This window comes from Lissotriton vulgaris, chromosome 4_1 (assembly GCF_964263255.1).
Source record: "Lissotriton vulgaris chromosome 4_1, aLisVul1.2, whole genome shotgun sequence".
Classification (NCBI taxonomy): domain Eukaryota; kingdom Metazoa; phylum Chordata; class Amphibia; order Caudata; family Salamandridae; genus Lissotriton; species Lissotriton vulgaris.
In genome coordinates, this window is record NC_141691.1 from 1,670,609,535 (window position 1) to 1,670,636,936 (window position 27,402).

At 43.7% G+C, this 27,402-nt stretch overlaps 1 protein-coding gene across 3 annotated transcripts in view; it reads left to right on the top strand.

Annotated features, from left to right (window-relative positions):
• Positions 1–27,402, top strand: part of RALYL (RALY RNA binding protein like) — a 1,731,499-nt gene that overhangs the window by 1,073,311 nt on the left and 630,786 nt on the right. For all 3 annotated transcript variants that reach the window (XM_086965943.1, XM_086965944.1, XM_086965945.1), the window contains exon 5: positions 5,552–5,827. In XM_086965943.1, the coding sequence (XP_086822069.1) occupies positions 5,552–5,827 (276 nt within the window). The remainder of the gene's footprint in view (positions 1–5,551; positions 5,828–27,402) is intronic.

Below are 27,402 nucleotides of genomic sequence, written 5' to 3' on the forward strand. Positions count from 1 at the left end.
AGGTTGATCACCTGTAGCTCCTGATCTTGATTTGTCAGAGTTGTATCTTGATTTTGATCCACTAATTCCATTTCTGCCGCATACTTGTGGTCATTGTTCCCACTCGGTTGGCGCCAAAATTTTGTCCTGCGCTTCCGCTTGCCTCTTCTGGTCTGTTTCTGTGGATGTTTACACGTCCTCTTCCCCTTCCTCTGTTGTTTGCCATTGGTGACATTAATGATTTCCACCAATTCTTCTGGTGTAGTGCCAGTTTCATCTCTTTGTTCCCCTTCTCCTTCACTCACACTGGCTTCTGTCGAGGTTAGCGAGGACACACTTCCAGTGTTGGCACTGAGATCCAATGTATCATTTTGTTTAAATCTGTCATATTTTCTTGCGTATGTAAAGATGCGACCTTCCTGGTACTCTTCCTTATCTCTTTCAAATTTCGACTGTTTTCTCCTTTGTACAGTCTCCTCATGTTTCTCGATGTAATATTCCAGCTCTTCCTTGAATTTTTTCATTTCAGGGTTCAAATCTACTGTGGACAATTCTTTTTTCAATTCCTTTAGTTGTTTTGTTGTTCTTTCCAAAGCTATTTCTATGTGTTTTATTAAGATTTCTATTAGTCCTAATGAGGATTGTAGAATATATTCACCCCATTCGCTCAATAGCTCGTTACTTGTATCCTGGTGGTTAGGCATCAAACTAATATGTAAACCGAGTAGCACGCGTTTTACTTCAATGTACTTTCTCAGTGACGCCACCTCCCACCTCCCACCATTTATTGATCTCTTTTTTGAAAGTTTTTCCCAAGTGCGCAATTTATTTTTGATATCTGATTATAGCATATGAGTGCTCAGCATCGTCTTTGACAAAATGAAATGTATATATGTATGTATGTATATACATATACATATATATATATATATATATATGCAATTGCATACATATATATATATATATACGCATTTATATATATATGCATATATATATATATATATATATATATATATATATATATATATATATATATATATATATATATATATATATATATATATATATATATATTGTCCAAAGTGCCTGAGCTTTCGGGGAGGCACACAACATTTCTCCGACCTACGGGCTTCTCACTCAGCATACTTCCCCGCTCCACAATTTGAAATGTGCCCGATGCTTTTCTGGGAACGTTTTCCCTTCATCAGGGGCTGCCATCAAGGAATGCTGTTCATGCATCAATATTTGCCAGACATTTATTTATAACAACACCCATGGTAGGCGTATGCTGGGTGCATCGTCATACCAAGTTTTCTGGGATATGTAGTCCCTTTGGTGCATGAGAGTCACATTAGGTATTCCTTGAGAATTAATGCATTTGTTCATGCCTGTAGTGGGTGTTGTTATAAATAAATGTCTGGCTAATATTGATGCGTGAACAGCATTCCTTGATGGCAGCCCCTGATGAAGGGAAAAGGTTCCCAGAAACGCGTGGGGCACAGTAAAATAGCTCAGGGATTAAGTCACCTAAGGAAAGACTTGCACATAATCTACAGACTTTGAAAAAAAGTGTAAATATCAAGGACCCCCTGTGAATTGATTCAGTTCCTGGGACAGGGTAAAACATACAGTGAAAAACAACACTCCCAGGCAATATATGACATGTGCAATGCAAAAAATGAGTTCAAAAAAGGAAAGAATTAAAAAATATAGTACATTTTAATTATGTCAACAAATGCATTTACACTTTAAAAACATCAACTAATAGCTTTCATTGATACATATAATAAAATTATTAAAAACATAGACAATTTAATATTGGTAGAGATGGTTTCTTCGACTCGCGTTTCGGCACTGGAAGTGTCTTCGTCAGGAAATTACCACCACACAATTTATACGTATATCTATCAGAATGAAATTAGACGTTCATGTTGAGATTCTGGACCATGTGTGCAAAACAGTTGTATTTTATAATACTTTTATACCGCGTGGTTACCAATGCTGCAAGAGATTGCTGCTTATTGCAATGTGATGTCTCTCCTTATTGAGAACGTAAAAGCACTTTGGATTAGATGGGCTTTGATTACAAAGCTTAGCTGAAAACGGGGATCTACGGGCTGTCAGTCCGAATCTGCGTGTGAATACTTGCGAGCCGCGATCATCTTCAAATGTAGAAAAGGTGTCCAAATGTGGAGAGTGCGTGTGCTAAGTGTGATGCTTTTACAGACTCGAGTACAGCTTTAAGAAATTGAATGTACGGCCGGGGAGACGTTTTTTAACTCTTTTGAAAAACGTAAATCTGTGCTAGTTTTCAGCGAAACCGGCGCCAAACCGACATGGCGGTCGAAAGCCCACACTTCTCCTGCACTTTGTCCCACACCTTCATGGTGGACCTCAACACCGGAGAAATGTACACTTCTGGTGGGCGGTGTCGTTTAGGTAGCCAGGGGACCTTCCAAATGGGTATGCCTGCGATAGTGCTGTCAATAAATAGCATGGCCTTTTAGAGCTGACAAATACTGGCTTTGTCTATACCTGTTTTAGTTTATGGGGATATCGGTATTATGATCATACTTTGTTCTCCTCACTCCTTTGGCTTTGGGTTAAATAAAATATATATATATATATATATTTTACTCTAGTGTCGGAGTTCCTTGCCATCTATAAGCCAAGATTCATCACTGCATGATAAGCCTGGATTATGACATTCAGGTTCTTGCCTCTCTGTGGCTGGGGAGTGAGTATTCCTTGCTTTGCTTAGATATAAGTAACATGTGTTGTAGTTCTTTCATTTCAATGTTCACAACGTTTTTATTATTTTTCATTTCCTCATGTCTTTCTTTTGGGATTCTAGAATGGCAGATCAACATTCTTTTTTATCATAAGATATTTACTTGATGTGAGGCATAAGAGTTTCATAGAATCCAGCTTAAATTCAGCCACATCTCTGTTCTTGGTGACCCAGTTTTTAACACTTTCAATTTATTTTTCCAATTACTCCCTGTGCTGCTTCTCTCGACATGCTTTTGTAAAATGCAAGTATCGAACATTCTGATTGGGAACATTCCTTTAAAGTTTTCCTCTGATATTATTAACTTATGATTCGTTGTGTTTTTGATTGTGATTGTATGCGTCCTGGTACTCCACTCGGACCGACTTTACTGCCATTCACCTGGTGGGTCTTTCTCCATTTGAGTTGTCTTCATCTTTCTGGGTAATTTCCTAAAGTAGGTATAATATGTTTTAGGTTCAAGTGCCTGGATTCAAGAGAGAATTATATTATGAGAAAAAACGGTTCACTAGGATTTAAATCGTTGTAATACACACAGAGAGACTTCTCGCAGTAAAATACCGAGAGTATATCATAATTTATACTGTAAAGGTGTACAATATAGGCAGGTTTATTTTTGCAATTAATTTATTCATTGCATATTTGCGATATTTAAAGAACTTTACTATTTTAGAAAATCCAGTGCTCATGCTTATAGTGAAGGAAAGTGCAGTGGGGAGAAAACGTATAAAAACAAGGTGCATCCCAATTAAAAAGACATACGACTCCTTTTTTGATTATTTTATTAATTTGCTAGGAGTCTATATCGGTATGTTGTCGATGGCGTTTTGACCAAGTTTAATGAAAGGTTATCATCAGGACAAGAGTGGCCAGTATCTGGTATCAAGGCGAGTGGGCCTGAGAATTTTTGCAGAAACATTGAATGGTCACAAAGGTGTCCTTCTGTGCAGAGTAATACTTTTTTAAATTAGGAAATCCCAATTTCTTTAAGGAAGAAGGGGTCCGGAGTACCAATTGGCCCTGTGGAAAGGACTGTAGACACTGCTATCAGGTCTAGACCCTGGAACCAGAATCTGGGACCCCAAAGTGGCCGAAGTGTGAGGGGCAAGTAGATGAATGTTCAGAGGTAATCAGCTGCAGTCCGTGCAGGTAACAGCGGTGGGGCCTCGTGGGGGCAAATTGCGAGTCGCAATTAAGGAATATCTCCCTATTCTTTCCTATGGGCCTAGAGGCCCATAGGAATGAATGGGAAGACCATCTCAATTTGCTAATCGCTATTAGCGATTCGCAAATTGAGATTGCGATTTCAAGGGTGCAGAGGTGTCCAAAGGACACCCTGTTGCACCCCTGAAATTGATGTGTGCGCATATGTTGCGCACACACATGCCCTTAGGGCATGTGTGTGTGCAACATGAAACTTTGAAAAATGCACTTTAGTCCATTTTTCAAAGTGTTTGCTACTTACCACGTAGTTAGACTTCGCGGTAAATAGCAGCCCCAGATTGCGAATTCGCAATTTTGAAATGGTTCATGAATTGCATTTAAGGAATCTCAAATTGAGATTCCTTAAATGCAATTGTTCGCAATTTAGCGATTTCTAGAATTGCGATTTTTGCATTTGGGATGATGAATCGCAAATGCAAAAATAGCGCTTGCAAAGGGCCAGATTCTCAGAATCTGGCCCTTTGCGAGCCGATTTTAGTTTGATGAATCTGGCTGTTAATTCTTTATTTAATTTTCCCTCTGCATCGACCCGTGAAATCCCCACCACTGTTACCTGCACGGACCACGGCTGGAGATAATGTCCACTCACAGGGTCCTGCCTTCTGTGACGTTTAGGAGGTTGTACAGCTCTTCTAATGGTGCCTCGGCATCTACCAGAAAGTATGCATCATCCGAGTAGGGAAAGTAAGGCCATCATGCAACAGAAAACCAATACGGGCTACGAAGCAATACCAATTGGCTTCCAAAACTAATTTAGGAAGCCGTGCTCAGCAACAGATCGAAGAACAGAGACCAAAGGGCTTCAGTCTGTGCAACTTTTGCTGTCCGAAAATGAATTATGGACGAGGGCTTGACAACAATCCGAGAGTCTGCATCGGCAGGGTTAGATCCAAGAGAGAAGCGCAGTTTAGGATCCAAGAACACTTTTGAAGGTGCACACACATAAGTCTCATGCCACGGAGTGGATGGTGGAGTGAGCAGTGCTTCATTTGTGCACCAGACCTCATTTCTTGGGGCCAGACTTGTTTTTCATCATCAGACTTGGACCCGAAAGAGAAAGACAGGAAATGGGAGGAAGGAAGAGGATAAGAAAGGTCGGAAACAGTGGCTAAGTGAGAGAGCAGGGGTGAAAAAAGAAGCTGCAAGGGTGAAATAAAGTATAGGAAGTATAAAGTGGTGCAATAAAGACACTTGAGGTGGAATCAACATAGGCCGATTTGCTATTCAGTGACCCCAGCAGCAGACTCCTAAGAAAATCCTTGGTCCCCGACACTTTTCATTTTTTTAATCTCAAATAAGCAAGGGGGTGAAGAGGGGATACTGGAGAGAATCTCTACTTACCAGGCTGTTACTCTTATGATTCTTGACCATGGTGATTGTACGTCTTGATAGGTTTACTGTGTTAAACAACAAACACCTGTGTTTATGATGCTTATAGAAACAATTTGAGCTTGACTTTTATAATGCACTCCTCGTGAATGTTAAGAAATGTGTACCTTTATGATTTTCCTGTGTTCTGAATACTGGTGATCACTGATTTCTGTGATTTGTTTCTAGCAAAACCAACAGAGACCACTATGACTGGCAAAACACAGACAAGCAATGTCACCAACAAGAACGACCCCAGGTCCATCAACTCCAGAGTCTTCATTGGAAACCTCAATACAGCCATCGTCAAGAAATCCGACATTGAGGCAATTTTTGCGAAATATGGAAAAATCGTGGGCTGTTCGGTGCACAAAGGTTATGCATTTGTGCAGTACATCAGTGAAAGACATGCAAGGGCAGCCGTGGGAGGAGAAAATGCTAGGATCATCGCTGGACAACCGCTTGGTAAGAGAACATTTTTTTTTGGTTGCTCTGACTGTTACGGCTTTATTCCTGGTATGCTCTTATGTATGGAGGGAGTAATGTAGTAGAGGCTGGGGCAAAATTGCTAGTTCTCCCTCTGACCTTTTGCAACAAGTAACAATTCATTTGTTCATCTAAGAATGCCTTCTGAAACGGGCCTCACAATAAACATTGCTGATAGATGCTCTGTCAGGGGCAAAGACATGAAGATTTAATTAGAGCGTGAAGGTCCCTTGTGTACCCTGCCCTCAGATTTGAAGATAGAAGTAATCTTCGCTGTGTTGAAAGTTTATTGACCTGGCTTTCATGGCCGGTGTGTTTTCTCTGCCTGCCTGCTATGATGAGTTCCCTCTGGATTCCTGCCTCTCTGCTGGTCCAGGAGCGCGCGGTGTATTAGGCTGCAGAATAGGGAGCGCCCTTCCCTATTGCTAACTCCTGAAATTGACAGCCATGCCATCACTTCAAGTGAGGCCTGTCTATTCTTACAGTGATTGAGCTATTAGTTGCTATTGTTGACAGGCAATAGTTGTTTGCTCTTTGCAGGCGTACAGAGAAAACAGACACATTCGCGTACAAGCGCACACACGCAAATGCACACACTTTCTCGCTCCTCTATGGGCATAGCTAGCAATGGTGTATGGTGCCCCAGGAGCAGTGGCACTGGAGCACAGTGAACCCTCCTTATTGTTGTATTCTACTATCTCACCAGAGGTCAGGGGGTTCTTCGCTTGCTGGCACGCAAGCCCACGTTACCATTGCTAAGCCATTGTTCTCTTTTCCTTTCCTCTCCTGTGCTCTCCTCTATTCTACCCTCTATATACTGAAAATGGTGCTGGTTTGAGTGTCATGGTTGAAAATAGTAAATGATGCGATCCCACCAGAAGTCAGGTGGTTTTCCCCCCTGTTTGCACACAAGTCCCTGGTATCCTTGCTAGGCCACTGATCTACTCTGCTCTCTAAATGCTAAAAATACTGCTGCTTCGAGTGTCACCACTGCAAAAAATAAATGATACTATTTCACCAGAAGTCATGGTTTTTTAGGTCGAGCCTAAGTCAGCGCGCATGCGCTGCTCTGCAAGGCTTGTTGTCGTGGAGTATGGAAGAGAAGGCCTGCCCACTCTTCGCCCATATTTTTTCGTTGGCTTGTGTCATTGTCCTTCGTAAGCGCTGGCTTGCGAGTCATTATTGGGTTGTTAGTCCCTCCTTATTACTGCCTTGTCTGCATTTGTAACCTCCCATGGCGACTGGCCGTTTTACTTTGGATGCAACAGTGATTGTCTTATTTCGTATGTAAGCACTCTTTTCTTGAATGGTTTTCTCCTACTGCAGGCACAATGTGCTTTCCTCACCATGCCCGCTTTCACTTTCAAGCAGCCCCGAACAATGGCGGCTGCTTCTTTGAAGTGAAATAGTCTCACATTTTCAAGAGTTTGAGCTATCGCCATTGTAAATGACAATAGCTTAAACTCTTGTAAATGTGAGATCTATTGCATTGCAAATGCTTGTTTCCCCATGCTTGTCTGCAAGCCCATGGTAACCTTACTACGCCTCTCCTCGCCTCATGGTTGGACAGATTAAATACTGTTATCTCACAGGCAGTGGGGATAATACAAACTGAGATGATAGCATGTACTTGATAGACAGTATGTTTAGTCGTGGAGCTGGTGCTAGGTTTTGAGTTTGCTGGTGGTGTAAATATTGTTGCTGACAGTGTATGAGCATGCGCTAATTTGTGAAATGCTGATATAGGTTATATAAAACAGTATATTGTTATGGAAATGCAGTCCAAAAGTGCCCAGTATCAAGTGGGTATTGTAAGGAAGAAATTAGAGCTGTTGATACGCGTAGACATTAACCCTGGAACTGGCACAGTCTTGTTTATGACTACATTGAACACAATGCCATCGGAGATGAATTAGTCTCTTCTACAAGTGCTTGCCTTTTTTTCTGCATCATTGAATTACATCTGTTCATAGCAGTAAAGGCACATGTGTCACTAGGGTTCAGTGGCTGGTACTGTCCGGTTTAAATTGCTCTTTGTACTTTAAATTGATTACTGAAGGCAGCCTTAGTTTTCATTGTTGTTTGTAGCAAATATTTTTTTTCATGAAACATATGGGTTTGACAAGAACTACAATCCATTCATGAGAGATGACCCTAGCAGTAAAGGTGAGGTGAGTGTGGCTGTAACGGTGAGCTCGGCAGCAAAGGTGACCCCTGCATTGAAGGTGAGCTTGGCAGTAAAGGTGAACTTGGCAGTTAGAGTGAGCATGGCAGTAAAAGTGAGCTCAGCAGCAAAAGTGAGCCTGGCTGTAAAGGTGAGCCTGGCTGTGTCGGTGAGCCTGGCTGTATAGGTGAGTCCAGGAATAAAGGTGAACCCAGCAGTAAAGGTGAGCCTGGCAGTAAGGGTGAGCCTGGCAGTAAAGGTGAGCCTGGCAGTAAGGGTGAGCCCAGCAGTAAAGGTGAGCCTGGCAGTAAGGGTGAGCCCAGCAGTAAAGGTGAGCCTGGCAGTAAGGGTGAGCCTGGCAGTAAAGGTGAGCCCGGCAGTAAAAGTGAGCCCGGCACTAAAGGTGAGCCCAGCACTAAGGGTGAGCTTGGCAGCAAAGGTGACCCCGGCAGTAAAAGTGAGCCCGGCACTAAAGGTGAGCCCAGCACTAAAGGTGAGCTCGGCCGTAAAGGTGAACCTGGCAGTAAAGGTGAGCCCAGTAGTAAAGGTCAGCCCAGTAGTAAAGGTGAGCCTGACAGTAAAGGTGAGCCTGGCAGTAAAGGTGACCATGTCAGTAAAGGTGACCATGGCAGTAAAGGTGACCATGGCAGTAAAGGGGAGCTTAGCAGTAAAGGTGAGCCTAGTTAGTGCAATAATGGGTTGATGGGTGTGGTTTCTGTGCTCTCTATGTTCAATGGACATTGTTTTTGTTGTACTGAAATATAATAAACAAATCTTGTGTATCATAAATTCGATAGAACTCAAATCGTTGAAAACATCAAGAAGAGCAAGAACATAGCAAAATATCCAATTACTACAAAATGTTTTATAGAGAAATGCAACACTTTCATAGGTTTTTAAAGAGTTGTAATACAGTAAAGTTTCATCAGACTTTGTAACATTGCATAAGGCAATTGCCATGTAAAATGTATGAGGTTCAGGCTTCGTCCTCTTGCACTCACTCTGAAGTAAGAGTCAAAATGCTGGAAGAATAAAGAAAAGCGTGACTCTAAAAGCAAAGAACAGCACACAACTATGTCTTAATGGGGTAAACTTCTGTGGCCTGAAACCAACCAGGCATGAGATCACAACAACATCTGAGTGTGCTTGCACCAGCATTTCTTCCCTTTAATCAACCCACGAAGACAAATTAATGAACCAAGTACCTACCGTGAGGTGCATATAAAAACCTGCATCACTGCCCACCATTTCATAAGACATCATAAACCACTGAATGGATAATTCACACCATCACCAACAGCTGTCACAATACAATCAATAAATCTCGTTAACACTAGATGCAAGAGATCGATCAGGAATTCTTTTTAGTATGAGTTAAAAGAAAGGATGATAGTACGTTCTTGGTTTCGATTAAATCCAGATTTGTCTGTGTAGTCAGAAGATATGTTGTGAAGAAAGGCTTCATGTTGGTTAATCTATCCACATAAGCACATGGTGGTCTCCAATGGTTAAGGAAATCTTTGTCATCTCCATCTAGCACCAGCAACAGCTCAAAGTGACAACGTGGAGGCACTGTAAATGTGAACGGGGAGCGAGGGCATTGACCCCCCACTCAACTCTAACTAGCCAGCAAAGAAAATGAAGAGGCTGGAGAGAAACAAGCCCATTTCCCTCCTTCTTTTTGTCATCTCCTTAATTTGTTGCTGGGGTAAGGCCAGTGTATCCCAAAAAGGAGGAATGCTGTCCGGCCTCTTCCTTTGAGGCTTCCTATCCCTTCCCACAGAAATGTAAAGGTTTTTTGTTTGCAGTCATACTCACACTGAAGGTTTGTGGTAAACTGCAGGAGGGCGCACAATCGCAATCTCGTGAAGGGTAGACACAATTCTGGCTTTCAAGATTCCTGATCTCAGGCAATCAACTGTGGCATGTATACACACCATCAGGGCCACCTACATGGCAGGGGAGCCTTTAATCATTTTTAATTTATTTGTATTTATTATTTTATTCGATCAAATAAAAATGGATCATTTACATGAATGAAAGCCATCATAATACAATATCACATAAGAGTTAAAAAAAATCAATAAACGATCTTATATCAAATAAAAACAATTACAGTTAAAAGATAGCAAGTCTTTAATTATAATCACTGTGAAAACCAACCTGTGTATGAGGTATGGTTTGGGTTGAGGGAATAACCCATGTCAAAACTCATTTACACCATCCTTGTCCCCCTTATCCAAGCCGCAAGGCTCAGGTTCCACATCACCCTATCACTTTCTTAGTGTTTGCTAAAACTCTGCTTTTTTCTGTTGTTATGTATGGCTGTCACTGAGTGCCACTATCATGAATACCAGATTCTATTTTGGTTATTCATTCCTGGTCTAGTTATTGGTATGTGTGGCGTAACAGTACAGGTAGGTAAAGTTGGGGCACCCATATACCCAGGTGCCCTCCCAATGATAAAACGCCATTTCAGCGCCCAGCCCCTATGTATTGCGGTTTAGAGATCCCTACCAAGCTTCAAGTGAGAAACAGAACATTATTTTGGGAGAAAAAAAGTCTAGGCAATGACCCAGTACCGAGGGGAGGCTGAGTAAAAGACCGAGTTCTAATGGGAGCCATGACATAAAAGCCTCTTTATTTCGTGTGTAATAAATATATGTAATTAGCACCTATTTTAGCATTCGGCATTAGAACAATCAGCAGCAGCAGTCAATTAAAGAGTGCAGGCCCTCTCAGCACCAGCTGCACATAACTTTTAATGCCACGCAGCGTCCTGTGAGAGGCATATGTAGTCATTAAACGCCATTGCTTCAAAAGCAGGAGACTGACTCAATTAGTGTATATTAAAGTGTGGCATCGAACAATAACAGCACGAGTATTAAAAATGATGCTGTTGTATACAGCTGCTATCAGTGTGTTCTACTTAAAATTGATGGCACGCGTTTCATTTTTGAAGTAACCCGATACAAAATGGACTCCATCAGGCGGGAGATGAAGTCTAGGACCTTGCCCCCGGATCAGCTCCAAGTTCAAATGAGACCCGTCAATTTCCTGAAATAAAACTACCAACTCAACTACCTTGTGTTATCTTGTGTAAACTCTAATTACAAAAAAAAAAACACAGCCCTCTGCTGCAGCGCTAAAGAGAGAGCAGATGCAAAAAAAATCGGGTCTAAACATGAAAAGCAATTATTTCTTTCCTTCTGTTGGTATTTCCCTTTTCTTGACGTTCAGCTGTGGAAATGAGCCGCTGTGTTTACAGTGGGAGCTTGTCATTATTGAGATGTCACGTTAAGGCAACCGAGACTGTTATTAGCATCCTGGATGCATTCATATCATGGCTTGAACTTCAGCTGTCAAGGAAAAATGCAGAGTGCTCGTGCCTGGAGAAACAGATGATATGATGGGGAAACTGCCAAGAACGGTTTACCAAAAGCACTGACTTCCGAGGAAAATGTAAATCCTGCTCATGAAAGATGCACACTGACAGGCTTCAGAATGCCTCCTATCTTCTTGTCCAGTCATGTAAAATTACAAGGTCTGTTTATGCTGGGAAGAAACGTAGCTTTTTTGTAAATGTACTGTTAGCTTTGGCAATCTTAAAACCTGCGCAAATTGGTTATTCCTTCCTTTTACTCACCAGACCCGTTTGTTGCTTCAAAGTGTGGGGAGTTTTTCATGGCAAGAGAGCAAGAACAAAAATCTGGGTTTTGTTTTGTGTTTTTTTTTTTTTTTAATTCTCTGGATGCCTATATGATGTAAAACTGGTAGCATATGGCTAGGCGTGCCCTAGGCCTGGATTAATAAAGAAGCAGCTGACAGAGGAATCAGCCCATGTTCTTCAAGAGTCGCTCGACCCTTTGCAATAACAGGGTCACCTTGGGATGCTCATGATCACGATATCTGCCATCAATGATCAACGGTGATTGATGCGATCCAAATGATGACACTTTCATTTCAGATTTGTGTTTTAAAGGGTCAAGCATATGGATAGATTGTGTTCAAAGGTCACCTCAAAATTCTTCATTGACCCAGGGATTTCTACATTTCTGGACGCCATTCCAAAAATAACTAGTGGGGAGGCCATTCTGATGATGGGTTACTGAAAGAACAGTAGTGTAGCGTAGCCTACGGTATGTTACAATGGTCCCATATGCCATAGTGATTGTTGTATGCATTGTTACCTGATTAAACAAGTCACCAAGGACTCAGTGCTCCAGTCCGTGATTTTCTTTCAATAACCTAATGCAGTACACTAGTAAACAAAACAAAAAAGACCTGTTTAAGGAAAAGCAGGACTGGAAAAGGGTGTCCATAATGACCTGGAGTCATCTGGTAACCTTAACGCTTTCTATGCTGATGACGGAACCGCTCCGTCATCAGCTGCGGTGGCGCTGTGCTGATGACGGAGCGGTTCCGTCATGGCCCTGCGGCCGCGCCTGCGCAGCGCGTTCTATTGAGCGGGCTGGGCCATGACGGAACCGCTCCGTCATGAGCACAGCCCAACCGCGGCTGATGACGGAGCGGTTCCGGCATCAGCATGCGGCCGCCGAGCGGCCGCCCCGCCCACTTAGCGCTGCGGCGGAATAGAAGCCGCAGCGATGTGGCTAAGTGGGTGGAAGGGCAGGGGATTAAATTATGCAAACAGATGCCTTGTCGTTGGAGCTAGACTTCTAATGCCAATACAGATATTGTGTGTACCAACAGTGTAATAATGCTACCTTGTTCAGTATAGCTGAGGTGTCACCAACCCCCCCAAGCCCCGCTCCCTGTCATTCTCTCTTCGATGCTAGACAACTGCGGACTATTTTATCTGCCGTCACCTACGAGCAATGGTTGCAAGCAAATGCATTTGGTACTCTGCAGCCTGAACCATGCGTCGTTAGTCCACGTCATACTGCTACATTATAAAAGAAGATTGCGACAGAAGCGTGGACACAAGGACGGTGTGTCCATTGACCAGTGTGCACTTTTGTAGACACTGTTAGGCATACAGGGAAGCACCGAGCATTGTGAGCATTCAGTGCAACAGGCAGGGTGGTCCTGGAATATAAGGCAATCAGGCAGAGTGCAGTGAAAGAGGTGAGCCCAGAAACGATGCATCTTAGCCTCTTTCAGTAGGTAGAGGAAGGTCGCAGGTATACCAGTGCTTAATTTGAGCTGGTGGTTTCCGGTGCTCTGCACTGGCAGTTGTGACAGTCGGCCACAAGATGGTGCAGTCTGGCAGATGTAGACGTGACCACAACAACAGCTGATTATTAACATTAAAAATTACTATTGCCTGCTGCTTAAGCCTTTCTTATAGCTTTGGGGGCCTGAAATAGTCTAAATCCTCACACTTGTAGGAGTGTGATGGTTAGTAGTTGTGCTGTTACTATTCATTGGCAGCATAGCAGGGCAATGTGTGGTGCAAACTGCAGTGACCTCCTGGCGAGAGCCCTGGCACTTATTTGTTTACAAATTAAACACTAGACTACACATTATAAGAAAGTGAAATAAGGAAGACTGGGCCACCAGGATGAGCAACAGATTAAATAGAAGAAAATGTCCCCAGCAGAGGAAAGGGACCGCATTCTGGCAATGGTAAGCAAAGAACAGTTCAAACAAATACATTCTGGAATTCAGCCAGCGCAATATGGACGCGGCTGAATTCGTAAGTGACCGGCTTATATGTACCTACAAGTAATATGACACAGAACCATAACAAAGTAAAAACAAAGTACAAATCCCAATAGAATAGTTTCTAAAAAGGATTAGAGTGGACAATGTTGCAGAAATTGTCCACCAGTGCAGTCAAATAGAGCACCTTCGTGTGACCATTTCCCTGTCTAGCTAAGAATGAAGCAAACGACATTCGCTGCATACAAAATGCGGAGCAAAGAGGCTATGTGCTATATGTAATAATAAAAAAAGAACGTACATTTTTGTTAATATGAGAAATGTGAATATGCTGAAAGGCAAGATCAGGCTTGTTAAAGTTCTTGTATTCGATAAACAGCAACATTAGTGCAAAACAGTTACTCATTTATGCTCATAATCAGTTGATTAGTTACGATTTCACTTCTGAGCACGATCTATAAAATGATTTATAACTAAAACATACATGTGTTTATAAAAAGATCCACAACTATTTTCTCAGTTTTTGACCTTAGGCAAGTAGCCAAGTGATTACACAATCCCAAAGGGTTTTTATTATTGTCCCATGGTTTCTAAAGTCCTATTCCACTAGACACACGCATACATATAGTATGTAAGCCGATGTGCAGAGTGTAATATGTTATATATCACCATTGGTGAGTGTGTGGAGGGTCCATGGCTCAGAAGAGGCTAGACCTTGAATGAGCCAAGATGCCCCTTCCCCACTCTGTGCATATGGACAGGTTTACACTGGGGTATTTGTTCATGTTTGTTTTAGAAAAAGGTATTTAACACCTTAACCGCGGTACGATTTACAGTGGTGTGCTGCAGATTTTAAAAAACCCATGTTACATGACGAGCTCAGCTCGTCATCAGCACAGGACCACCGTGGCTGATGACGAGCTCAGCTAGTCATCAGCAGCGAAGGGGTTAACTAACACCAGGATGCAGCCACAGCCGGTAGTAGGTGACGTAGGGAGGGGGGGGGCAGGGTTGGGGGTTGTAATTTATAGATTACGGATTATAACAGTAAATTTATAAATAAATAAAACGGATTTCGTTGTGTGCACTGCATCGCATTTGGTGATGTAAAGTAAAGTAAGTGAAGGAGTAAAACGTGGTTCCTCGACTCCATTTTGCTATACTGTGAAATTAAACTCAAATTTGGCCTTTACACTGTAGCAATGAATCTGTGCCTGTGTATTATGTGTGTACCCAATGCTGAATGGGGGGAGCAGCATGTTCCAGGTCTTATCTCACCATATAAAAATACAAGCCACCTGAAAGTCAAAAAAAGATGTGACATTCTTTATATGTATGTTTACCTGTGAGATGAAGGTAATACATGTAAAATGGAGCTAATCAAAGGTGAGACTGAGATGTGGAAAATTGCATTCCTTGCACATGACCACTTTTTTTTAAAGCAGCTGCTATCCCTTAAAGAGGCATGTTTTAAAACAAAATAAATAAATGCTCACATGTGGGGAACAATTCAGAAAAGGGGGTGGTGATGGACAGAGTATCTGAATTAAACAGAACACTCATACCCAGTCAACAGATCAGGGCTTGATCCATCACCGTTTTTTAGCTCACTGCACCATCCCAGCTCAGTACCTGGCTACATGCAAATTAGTCTGTCCCTGGCCCAGTGCATCATGGGAACAGGGCAGACCAAACTACCAAGCCAATTCTTATACTGGGAAGGAAACAAGCTTCCGGGGACTGGTTTCTGGCATTACAGCCGTCTTCGGCCCGGCTTGCTTGAATCCTGATGGTGCAATGAGCAAGGGACTCACATCTGAGTATACCCTTCCACGCTTATGGTGGACAAAACAATTCAGAAAAGGGGGTGGTGATGGACAGAGTATCTGAATTAAACAGAACACTCATACCCAGTCAACAGATCAGGGCTTGATCCATCACCGTTTTTTAGCTCACTGCACCATCCCAGCTCAGAACCTGGCTACATGCAAATTAGTCTGTCCCTGGCCCAGTGCATCATGGGAACAGGGCAGACCAAACTACCAAGCCAATTCTTATACTGGGAAGGAAACAAGCTTCCGGGGACCGGTTTCTGGCATTACAGCCGTCTTCGCCCGGCTTGCTTGAATCCTGATGGTGCAATGAGCTGTATGTTTACCTGTGAGATGAAGGTAATACATGTAAAATGGAGCTAATCAAAGGTGAGACTGAGATGCGGAAAATTGCATTCCTTGCACATGACCACTTTTTTTTTAAAGCAGCTGCTATCCCTTAAAGAGGCATGTTTTAAAACAAAATAAATAAATGCTCACATGTGGGGAACAACATCAGGGGCATAAAGCACTCATAGCAGCTTTACCGACAGACCCTCACAATTGACAGCGGCCAAAGTCACTATTAATGAAGATAGCAGACATGCTTTTTTAACATTATTTTACACAGGTTCTGATGATGAAACATTACTTTCTCATCTACTTGTATATAAATACGCTTCCAGGCAGCTAATTTCATAGGTATAAGGCCTTAGCTTGTTTTCAGGATGAATACTTTCTTTCTCTGCCCCAGCAACCTGCATTATCTTTTTCAGAAACTGCCTTTTTAAATATGTGTTTTGAAACCATTGGATGTCTCCGAAAGGGACAGCGGCTTTTTGTTTAAAAAAACATGTTGCCTTGCAGGGTATAAAGGATGCAGCTTTTGCTGAATGATTCTGCACCTCGATAGCGGGATAGAAACAGGCGGGGAATTACAGATAAAAAGTGCAGTGAAGGTAGGGGAGCTGGTGGTGGTTGGGGGGGGGAGGGGAAGTGGAGGGGGGCGGGGAGTCCGGCTACAAAAAATGATGTGCAAATGAGGGGCTCCTATAATGCAAAAAATTGACATAAAAGGGGGGGGGTATTGGCCTGAATCCTGGTCCTGATCTTGGCTTCTCCTCACAAGCGTGAGAGAAGACACCACCTTTCTCGGATAAGAAAAGCATCGCGGAGAAGGGTGGGGTGAAGAAAACGCAAATTATTGGGGGGTAGGCAGGGAGGAGGGTGATTGATGTTGCGTCCTTACCACAGGACACCCGCTGACAGAAAATGTGTGTTAGGGACTAGAACCAAGTAACAGCATAGGGGGAGCATAAATTATTGAGAATTGCCAAAGGCACTACTGTTAACATTGGGGAGAGGAGAAAACTGTCGACATTTATATGCTGGGGGACTTCCCACAGTGAGAGCTTCCACTTGCAAATTCAATACTACTCTAGTTACAGTGTCCGTATCTGCTCCGTGGTTTTGCAAACAACTGATGCATGGCATTCTAAATCAGGAAGAGGAGGGGCACCTTGTAAGCTCCTCCTCTTTGTGATCTGCAATGTGTTCCAAAAGGAACTGTGTCTGTCACAAATACTTTTTGGACTTTTAATAGATTGCAACTCTTGATTTTGTGGTTGCAAACCCTGTGATTTCCCGTATCCCAGATTTTGAACCTGAAAAATCAGTTCATGCATCAGGCGTCAACAAATGTCTCTCAACAAATAAGCGCTGAAAATGGTCTGATCTATTAAGATTATACGCATCATCCTAGCAAATGTGCAACATCAAGTGGGCTAACAATGACAGCGTTTAACAGCTGTTGGAGATGCCAGTCCCTGAAAGCACCACCAGCTGTCCAATAACAGCAAGAAAAATAATACATTTACAAAATATTTTCTGGGATTTTGCATGATTTGCATTTTTGCATTTTCCATCTGTGAATAATGCATTATGCTTGCCAAATTAACGTATTTATCAGAGGTGCTCTTACCAAGTTCTATCTGCTTTATCCGCCCTCTGTTTGCTTTACCTTAGAAAGTCATGTTTCTCATGCCATTTTTGGGTTTTTTTTTGTTGCTGTGCTCGTGTTAGTAATGAAATTCTTTATAGAAAAGGAGCAGAAAAAATCTGAACACGGCTTATACTATATAAGCCATGTTCAGATTTTTTCTGCTCATTTTCTATAAAGAATTCAATCAATCAGACAAATTTGTATAGCGCGCTACTCACCCGTTAGAGTCTCAAGGCGCTGGGAGGAGGGGAAGCCGCTACTGCTCGAACAGCCAGGTCTTGAGTTGTTTCCTGAAGGAGAGATGGTCCTGGGTCAGCCGTAGGTGGGTGGGGAGGGAGTTCCATGTCTTGGCCGCCAGGTAGAAGGATCTTCCTCCGGCTGGGGCTCTGCGAATTCGTGGGACGGTGGCGAGGGCGAGGCTGGCGGATCGGAGCTGGAGGGTGGGTGTGTAGAATGTGAGGCAGCTGTTGAGGTATTTTGGGCCCATGTCATGGAGAGCCTTGTGTGCGTGGGTGAGGAGTCTGAACGTGATCCTCTTGCTGACGGGTTGCCAGTGCGGGTCTCTCAGATGGGCAGAGATGTCGCTGTGACGTGGGATGTCCAGGATGAGTTGTGAAGAAGCGTTCTGTATGCGCTGGAGTCTTTTCAGGAGTCTGGCTGTGGTTCCAGCATATAGGGTGTTCCTGTAGTCCAGTTGGCTGGTGACGAGGGCTTGGGTGACCGTCTTCCTGGTTTCGGTGGGGATCCCCTGGAAGATCTTTCGGAGCAGGCGCAGGGTGTTGAAACAGGATGATGAGATGGCGTTGACTTGCTTGGTCATCGGGAGGGAGGAGTCCAGGATGAAGCCCTGGTTGCGGGCATGGTCCGTGGGCTTGGAGGCGGTGCCCAGTGCAAGGGGTCACCAGGATTATGTCTTATCCTGCAGTGCTTGCTACTAAGAAAGCAATGCTCTTGTTTGGTGGCATTAGGACAGAGTAAAGTGATAGCTGAGGACTAACTCTTTAGGTCAACCTACTTGTCTCCTGTTTTCTCCATCTAGCTAGGTAAGCATTCACACATTTAGCTGCTTATCAGCAATCTATCCATCATTCTGTGCAAGCTTCTATCTATTGACTCGACCAATCTGTACCCTGTGTCTAGTCCACACAACCACTCACATATGCATGTACACTTGTTGATAAAACAACCTCTGTATATATAAAACACAAGGACTGCAAGCCTGGTTTTTCCTGTGGAAAAAAAAGTCAACATGTGTGGACCACATTTAAGGATGGCTTTGGAACTATCCCTTTGATACAGCATTGGCCTCCTTAATGGTATTGTTGTTCTTTCTGTACAGGTGTTGTGCTGTAGACGACGAGACTCCTTGAAACCCTCTTGATTGCATCAGTGGCGTCACAAGGGGGGTGCGGGGGGTGCGGACCGCACCGGGTGACACCCTCACAATGGGGTGACACCATCTAGTTTATCGTTTTGTCATAGTGATATGCAAGTTTGTGTTCATGTATGTTATGTCTCTATTTAATCTAATGGCATGCGCAGACCTACCTCGCCCTAATAATGCTCGTCTCGCAGCAGCTAAGGCTTGCTGCTAGCTGCACCAGTCTCGAGCCTGCTCCACGAGCTCCAGATCACACATAGGGTGTGCCGGCATCTCTGCTGACTGGCTTCAGATAGCTCCATCGATCCTCAGCTGTCAATGACGCGGCAGTCAGGTCAAGGGATCATGAACCATTCTGCTCAGTGCCATAAGGTCACTGAGGCAGATTGTTACTGTGTGTGTTAAAACGCACAATACGTGATAGAGTTGTGCAACAACTTTAAAATGGGCTGTGCAGCTAGCAAGATTGTTTATCCTGCAGCTCAAGTGGAATAGCAGAGCATTTAAAAATGTTTTCAGCTTTATCATTTAATTATTGCAGAACGTGGTCTTCAGAGTAAAAAACGTGTTTTGTTCTCACTTTTTAGGACACGCCTAGCTCTCCGGTTGCCTTATAACGAGGGAGATCGGCACATCCTCATTTTGATACTTGTGGTTTTGAATTATTTCTATTAAAGACCTCTAAGAACAAGAACACAAAGATTTTAAAAAAAGATGGTTGGGTGCTTCGCTGCTTCTTTTTGTGTCAATAGATTGCGTGGATGACAGCGGAGGGGAGATGGTGCAGACAGAGGGAATGATGGTGCAGGCGGAGGGGAGAGATGGTGCAGGCAGGGGGTGAGATGGTGCAGGCAGGAGGGGAGATGGTGCAGGCGGAGGGGAGATGGTGCAGGCGGAGGGGAGATGGTGCAGGCGGAGGGTGAGATGGTGCAGGCAGGGGGTGAGATGGTGCAGGCGGGGGAGATAGTGTGAACAAAGGGAGAGATGGTGCAGGCAGAGGGGAGATGGTGCAGGCAGAGGGTGAGATGGTGCAGGCAGAGGGAGAGATGGTGCAGGCAGCGGGTGAGATGGTGCAGGCGGGGGGAGATGGTGCAGACAGAGGGAGAGATGTTGCAGGCGGAGGGGAGATAGTGCAGGCAGAGGGAGAGATGGTGCAGGCAGAAGGAGAGATGGTGCAGACAGAGGGAGAGATGGCGCAGGCGGAGGGGAGATGATACAGGCAGAGGGAGAGATGGTGCAGGCGGAGGGGAGATGGTGCAGGCAGAGGGAGAGATGGTGCAGGCAGAGGTAGAGATGGTGCAGACAGAGGGAGAGATGGTGCAGGCGGAGGGGAGATGGTACAGCCAGAGGGAGAGATGGTGCAGGCGAGAGGGGAGATGGTGCAGGCAGAGGTAGAGATGGTGCAGGCAGAGGGAGAGATGGTGCAGGCAGAGGGAAGATGGTGTGCGCACAGGGAGCGATGGTGCAACCAGAGAAGAGATGGTGCAGGCAGAGGGGAGATGGGGCAGGCAGAGGGTGAAATGGTGCAGGCAGAGGGGAGATGGTGCGGACAGAGGGAGAGTTGGTGCAGGCAGAGGGGACATGGTGCAGGCAGAGGGTGAATTGGTCCATCCGGTAAATTGTGAGGGGGTGACACCATGAGTTACCCGCACCGGGTGACACCAACCCTAGTGACGCCACTGGATTGCATGTAGGCAGTGCTGAGACTTTCAGGGTGTACTCCAGTTTAACACTGCCGCACGCATAAACCACTTAAAGTACTTTCACCATGTGGTGAAATGAAAGGGAGCCGGCAGGAATGCTCATTAATGAATAAATATACAAACAGCAGTGTTCCTGTGCTCCAGAATACCTAGGCATAATTGTAAATCATACCATTATATGCTACCAAAATACTGCATTTTGATTGTCTATTTACTGGTCACTGTTTACCGAGAGATTCATAACTAGTACCCGAGACAAGCCTCATTACATAATCAACCCACATAACCCTGCTCCTTCCTTCCCCCAATCGGTGTCTATAAGGGTTGAAGAGTTCTTATTTACAAACTGACTGTTTATCAAGCTCAGATAATGGGCCTGCACAGAGAGACAGGCACCAGGAGAAGACAGCTTTGGAAACAGCCACTTTCCTCTTCAGAAGACTGACTGTGTGAAAATAGCTTTCGTTCCTGCTGCTATAAGCACATTAAATAAACGAGTCCCTGAAAGCATCGTTTCCCCTTTTCCATGTGTTTGTGCAATACATTTAAGGTATTATGAGCCTGTCACCATTTCGTAGTCCAAGATATTTTTCATGGTTTTTTAAAATAGTTGTCTCATTGTTCTGCTTGATTTCTTTTACATATTTTAAAATATGTTTTAATTAATAACCTTTGAATGTAGTCACTTATAACTTTTATAACTTATACGGAGTGATTTTTTTAATTTTAAATACATGTAAGTGATATTTGTATAGTGTGAATGTAGCCAAAAGGCAGCAAAGTACCCAGTCAATGATAGGAGAGGTGGCTGGATTCAGAGAACTAAAGTGTAATGTTACTGAATTTTGATGTTTTTTATTATATTCTAGTTGCATTTATATCGTGTTTACTATCCCCGACAAAGTGTTAAATCACTTTACTACGAGTAGCACACTACTCCAAAACCCGGGGGGGGGGGGGGGGGGGTACTTTTCATACACTTACTCCAGTTTCTTTGTGATAGATGGATTTTATAGAGTTAGGTGTGATCATTGGGGTGTGGGGTTGTATGTCGATTCATGCAAATGGTAGGTGAATAGATAGGTATTGTTAGATTGCAATGATAGGCGTTTAAAGAAGAAGATATTGTGATTTATGAAGTGAGGTGTGAGCCATTTGCAGAAATACAATAATAGAGATTAAGGAAGATAGACATGTGACTGAGAGACGTCTATACTAAAAAAAAAAGAGGCATGCAGAAAATGGAAGGTAAGGAGATGAGAGTGATTCACTTTCAGGAAAGAAAGGAGAGGTCTTGAGTGATAATTCAAGAACAATTTTTTTCATTCATGGTTTGAATAATGCAATGGGAGGAGGCTTTCTGAGATAACATGCAATCTGATGGGTGTAGAAAGAAACATTTTGTAGTGCTCTAGTTATTGGGCAGATTTCTTAAACATGTGAGTTTGAGTGAGCAGATCATTCGAACATGATATGCCCGAGCTTGCTATGTGCCAATCCTAGGGCTACCTTTAAAACACAGTCTGGAGTATCCCAAGCTTGGTAGAAGGTCTGGCTAGTGTACAAGGAGATGTGGTTCAGACTCTTTCCTTAGGAAAAGCCTCATTCCCACATCACTGCACTAAAAGGTCATTTCAGTCTCTAAAAATCAGCTCTTTAGCACTGGCTGAGAGGATCTTGCCAATATGTTATCAGGTTTGTACTCCCTGTTATATAGTCCCATTCTAGCTTATTTCTACAGCATAGCAACCTAAGATATAAAAGGTTCCTAGTGATAATACTCCAAGCCAGGGGAGCTAGTCAAGTTTGATCAGGATAGGGGTGTTGTGATCATATTTCTTTAACCTTTTCCGTGCTGATGACGGAACCGCTTTGTCATCAGCCGCGGTGGCCCTGTGCTGATGACGGAGTAGTTCCGTCATGGCCCGCCCGACGTGCCTGCGCGGTGTGGATTCCGTGCCTGCGCTGGGCGTTCTATTGAGCAGGCGGGGCCATGACGGAACCGTTCCGTCATCAGCACAGCTCAACCGCGGCTGGTGACGGAGCGGTTCCGTCACCAGCATGGACCCGCCGTGTGTTCGCCCCGCCCCCTTAGCGCCGCAGCAAAGGGGTTAAGCCCGGGATGACACATGTTGCAGCATGTAGGAATGAATGTAGGAGGGGCATATGTGGAGTCTGGGACGCCATGGAGCAGTATGTTACCACTACCAAGACAAGAGTAAGAGAGCTTGAACAGAAGTTTTGAGGTTGCTTTCTTGCAGAAACAGTTCCACTTACCTTAGGAGAGAAAGCCGGTACCAGGACATATTTGTTTTTTGACATTGTGTTCCTCAAGGGTGAGATTGGGGTCCAGGGTGAATCCATATGACTTGACATTTGGTGAAAGTTGAGATACGAAGTCATCAAGGTTCATGTCAGTGAGGCAGGCTTGTATTATATCTTGTTTGTTGTTCTTGGGAGTTAACTAGACTTACATATTGGTATGGTTGAGCTTCAGAGGGGTGCTGAATTTTCAAATCAAGATGAGGTGCAGGCAGAGTTGGAGGCATTTGATGTCTGTAGCAGAGGAGACTTTCAAATACATTTCTGTATCATTGGCATATTTGTGAATTTTGATGCTGCCATCTGTAAGTATAACCCTAGGGGCTCCATCCAGAGTTTAAAGATGACAAGGACTCTGCAAGGAATAGGGATCTTTTAGGATCTGAAGGTGCTCATGTGAACAAACTAGTGTTGTTTAGAAAGGTAGGAAGTGAACAAGCACATGATGTTACAAGAACTCCTATTCACAACTCCAGGTTTTAGTTGAGGGTGAGACAGTCAATTATGCTGAAGGGATCTGACAAGTCCAGCACTCATCTTAGTCTGTGGTCAGGAGACCGATGATGTGTAAGACAGAGGCCTTCGTGATGCAGTGTGGTCTGAAGCCAGTCAAGCAGGAGATGGTTAGCATTTATGTAAAATTGGAGTTGAGCATAGACCTCTTTTTTGATGATCTTGCTGATGAGAAGTAAATAAGTGGGGGGCTGGTAGTTGGCAAGGTCATCTGTTTCATTAAAAGTGAGAATATCTAGGACTTGAAGCCAAACAATGTCTTTTGAATGTCTGGGAACCCACCAACCTAAATAGTAAAGACAAAATATGGGACACACTGGGCTTGATGGTGTCCAAAAGGAATCTAGCTCAGCTATGGCGTGCGGGGTGTCGCCCAAAGTGGAGGCTTGGAAGGCCGATATGGAATGGTGTATGAATAGAGAAAAAACTGTTTATGTTGCACGCGGATGCAAAAAAAAATGGTCTTCTATATGGAGCAAATGGAATGCATATTGTGGTAATATTTGTGTTCCACCAACTGTCTCCTCTCTTGAAGGTCCTAATACGCCATAACTGATGTTACACTATTATTCAAGGCATTATATCCTACAACGGAAATACCTATGTATGTATATTTGAAATTTGCATTATCCCTACCAATTGTGATCAGAAATGTTGTTTCTCTACTGTTTAATAAAAGTAATTTTAAAAAAAGTGAGAAGATCTGGCTGTCAGGAGAACTTCTAAAAAGAATTCTTAAGTAAAGGAGGTATTGACAATGGTGAGTAGGGGCGGTACTTGACCTGGAGAGAGTGTTGCTGAATGATTCGTGTTAGAGCTGGCATCTTTTGGCGTGGTTGCCCCTTTGTTTTTGCTTCTGACCTCCTGTTTTTGACTGTGTGCTGAACTTCATTTTTGCTGGTTTTAGAACCCTGGGCACTTTAACCCTGCTGACCAGTGCTAAAGTGCATGTGCTCTGTGTCTAAAATGTATTGGCATTTGGTTTTTCCCTGATTGGCATAATTTATGTACTAGTAAGTCCCTAGTATAGTGCACTATCTCTGCCCAGGGCCTGCAAATCAAATGCTACTAGTAGGCCTGATTCACTGATTGTGCCCCCCCCCCCACATGAGTAGCCCTTCAAACCTGCTGAGCATGTGTGTGCCGTCTGAAAAACTGCCACATCGACTTGGAAAGTTCACCTACTTGCCAGCCTCAAACCTTTCCTTTTATTACATGCAAAGAACCCCTAGGTAAGGTTGGCCTGAGGCAACCCCATGCACAGGGTGCAGTGTATTTAAAAGGTAGGTCATGTACTTTTGAGTTTTACGTGTACTGATAGTGACAAACTGCCAAATTATTTTTTCCATACAGCAAAGCCTTTCTCTCTCATAGGTTAGCATTGAAGCTGTCTTGTAATACTTTACAAGTGTGTCTTCCAAATGGGAGCAGATAGAAAATTGGAGGTTACTGCCTCAGGACTCAATTTAAAAACACATCTTTTAGAAAAGTTGGTTTCTATATTTCAGGTCTGAAATTGGCACTTTTAGGAAGTTGGCATTTTCTTACTTTAACCCTTCTGTGCTTACGCCTGTCCCTGGATTACACATCTGGGTCAGGGTGACAGCTGGGCTCTAGACAGGTGCACACAAAGGGGGCTGAGTTGTGTTCTGCATATCCTGATGGCCCTTCACCAGACTGATGGGTCTTCCTAATCTAGAGTGCTGGGAGGATTTGACACTTGCACCTGAATCAGGCTGTGCCTGTCCCCACACAAAGCGCTGCATACCCCGTTTAGTGTGTCTGGAGCCAGGGCCAGGAAGGGCAGGGTCCTGTGCACTACAAAGACGGTTCTTTGAAATCTCCCTACTTCAAATGCCAAAATAGGCATACGTACTGGACCTCTGACATCATATACTCAGAACATTGCCAGATAGAAAAGGTGTTGTACTGCCAGGAGTAACTGCCATTTTGCTGCATGCTTTGCTATGTTAGCCTGCTGTCTGCTGCTTCTTGTCCTGGGAGTGAGAGGACTGAACTTTGCTCTCCTCATCCTACAGTCTAAAGTTTCTCCAAGGGCTTGAGTTGAGCTTGCTTCCTGTTGGAAGTCTCAGGGTCATCAAAGACTTCACCTGCAGAACTTCGGCTCCTCTACGGAGAGCCCTACTCTGCCAAGTGGTGCCAAATCCAGTGTCTGGGCCCTTCCAAGTGAGTTTCTGTGCTAAAAAGAAGAAAATCAGCACATTGACTTTGAGCGTCACTTTGGAACCGGTGCTGCTGCTCGACACTGCACCGCTGCCTACACTGAAGCCGTTGTCCCCGCTCACTTCAACGGCCAAGACTTACAACACAGTCCCCGATGATGCCCCAGTGCCTCCAAAGACTCGCCACACATGAGTCCCGAGTCCTGCATTACCAAAGTCTGTGTGGCGCCCGGAAGCACCTGTGGACCCATGGTTTAAAGCCGAGTCTGGTGGCTTAGTGGGCTAATACAACCACTTTAGGGGACTGTGTTCGACCTCATGGTCACAGGCTCAAATCCTGGCAGGTCCACTCAGCCTTTCATCCTTATGAGGTTGATAAAATGAGTACCATTGAGTTGGGTAACCATAAACATCTGTTATTCAGCAGCAAGATACCCTTGGGTGAACTTGCACTTTACAAATACACATGTTATGGTGTGACATCAACACCACGCAGCTGAAGCCTCGTGGCTTGACCCTCATTGCTTCATCAATACTGAACCACCATTGAAACCAGCGCCTTGCCATGATGTAGATTTTTCTAGAGAATAAAACTCATAGGAAGGGATAATGTAAGTGTCTCTTCATCTTATGGTAGAGTTTGGATATTTGTCTCTAGGCATTACTTGTATATAATACGGTTTACTTACCCAGATTCTGGAGGGTTATTTAGGGTACCCCCCTTTTTTAAAGCGATGACCACTGCATCACCTCCAATGCGCTTTGCAACATCCCCAGGCATCTGTGGTTCAACAATAGATCAGTGGGTTTAGGCCTCTGAGATTGCTTTGCAAATGCGTTGTTGAATCTTCTGTATTGTTTCAGTGAAGAAGAGGTTGATGGCATTTCACTTATCCGTGGAGTGGGATAGGAAGGCCAGGCAAGGGGTTGAACAGTATTCTGCTTGAGTTGGATGCTTCGTTGATGGTATTCTAAAGTACTTTTCTTTTTGTGGATGTGATGAGGTGTCTGTGTGTTGAATGGAGGGATTTCAGTATCATGGGGTAAATGTGAGTTCTGTTTTTCTTCCATTTTCCTCACTGTCTGTGGATAGAGTGTTTATTGTCAGTAAGGTCTTTAGCATTACCCGGGAGCTGAACATTTTGGCATGAATTTGTGTCTTTTAATTGAACCATTGGTGTTCACAGAATTTTCCGGAAAATTGTTGTAGCCTTTTAGAAGGAAATTAACATCCAAATTGTAGATTACAGTGTGAGAGATGAGCTTAAGTGTTAGGTTGTCAACGGAGAAGTCTTTGAAAGATCTAAAGGTTTACTCTTCTCTTTTGGGTTGGCCTCTGTTTGTTGGTAGGACTCTGAGCAGGGAGGTAGTGATGAAGACGTGTACAGTCCAATTCAGGGATAGGGGTGATTTGCAGTGGACTATTTCTGATGTTAGAAGACAAAGTGATGAATGTGGGGGCATATTATCAAAGATCGGTTTTATAATTATCGCCACTTTATTGGCAGAAAACTGCAGCTAAAGCGGCGATAATGGGCTTGATAATATGCCCTTGTGAATTCCCATAAAAGCCCATGTTCTGGTGTGAACATGGGCTTCTATGGGAATTCTCTACGGCATATTATTAAGCCCATTATAGACGCTTTAGCAGCAGTTTTCTGCCGCTAAAGCGGCGATAATTGTAACGCCGATCCTTCATAATATGCCCCGTGGTGTGTGTTGGCTGGGTGAGGTACTGTACTATATTGAGTGTGTTGATGAGGTTCAACTCATTTACTTCTTCCTGCTCCTTAGCAAATGCTATAGATTCAACAGTTCTTATTGCAGTAACATGGCATCAAAGAGTGCCT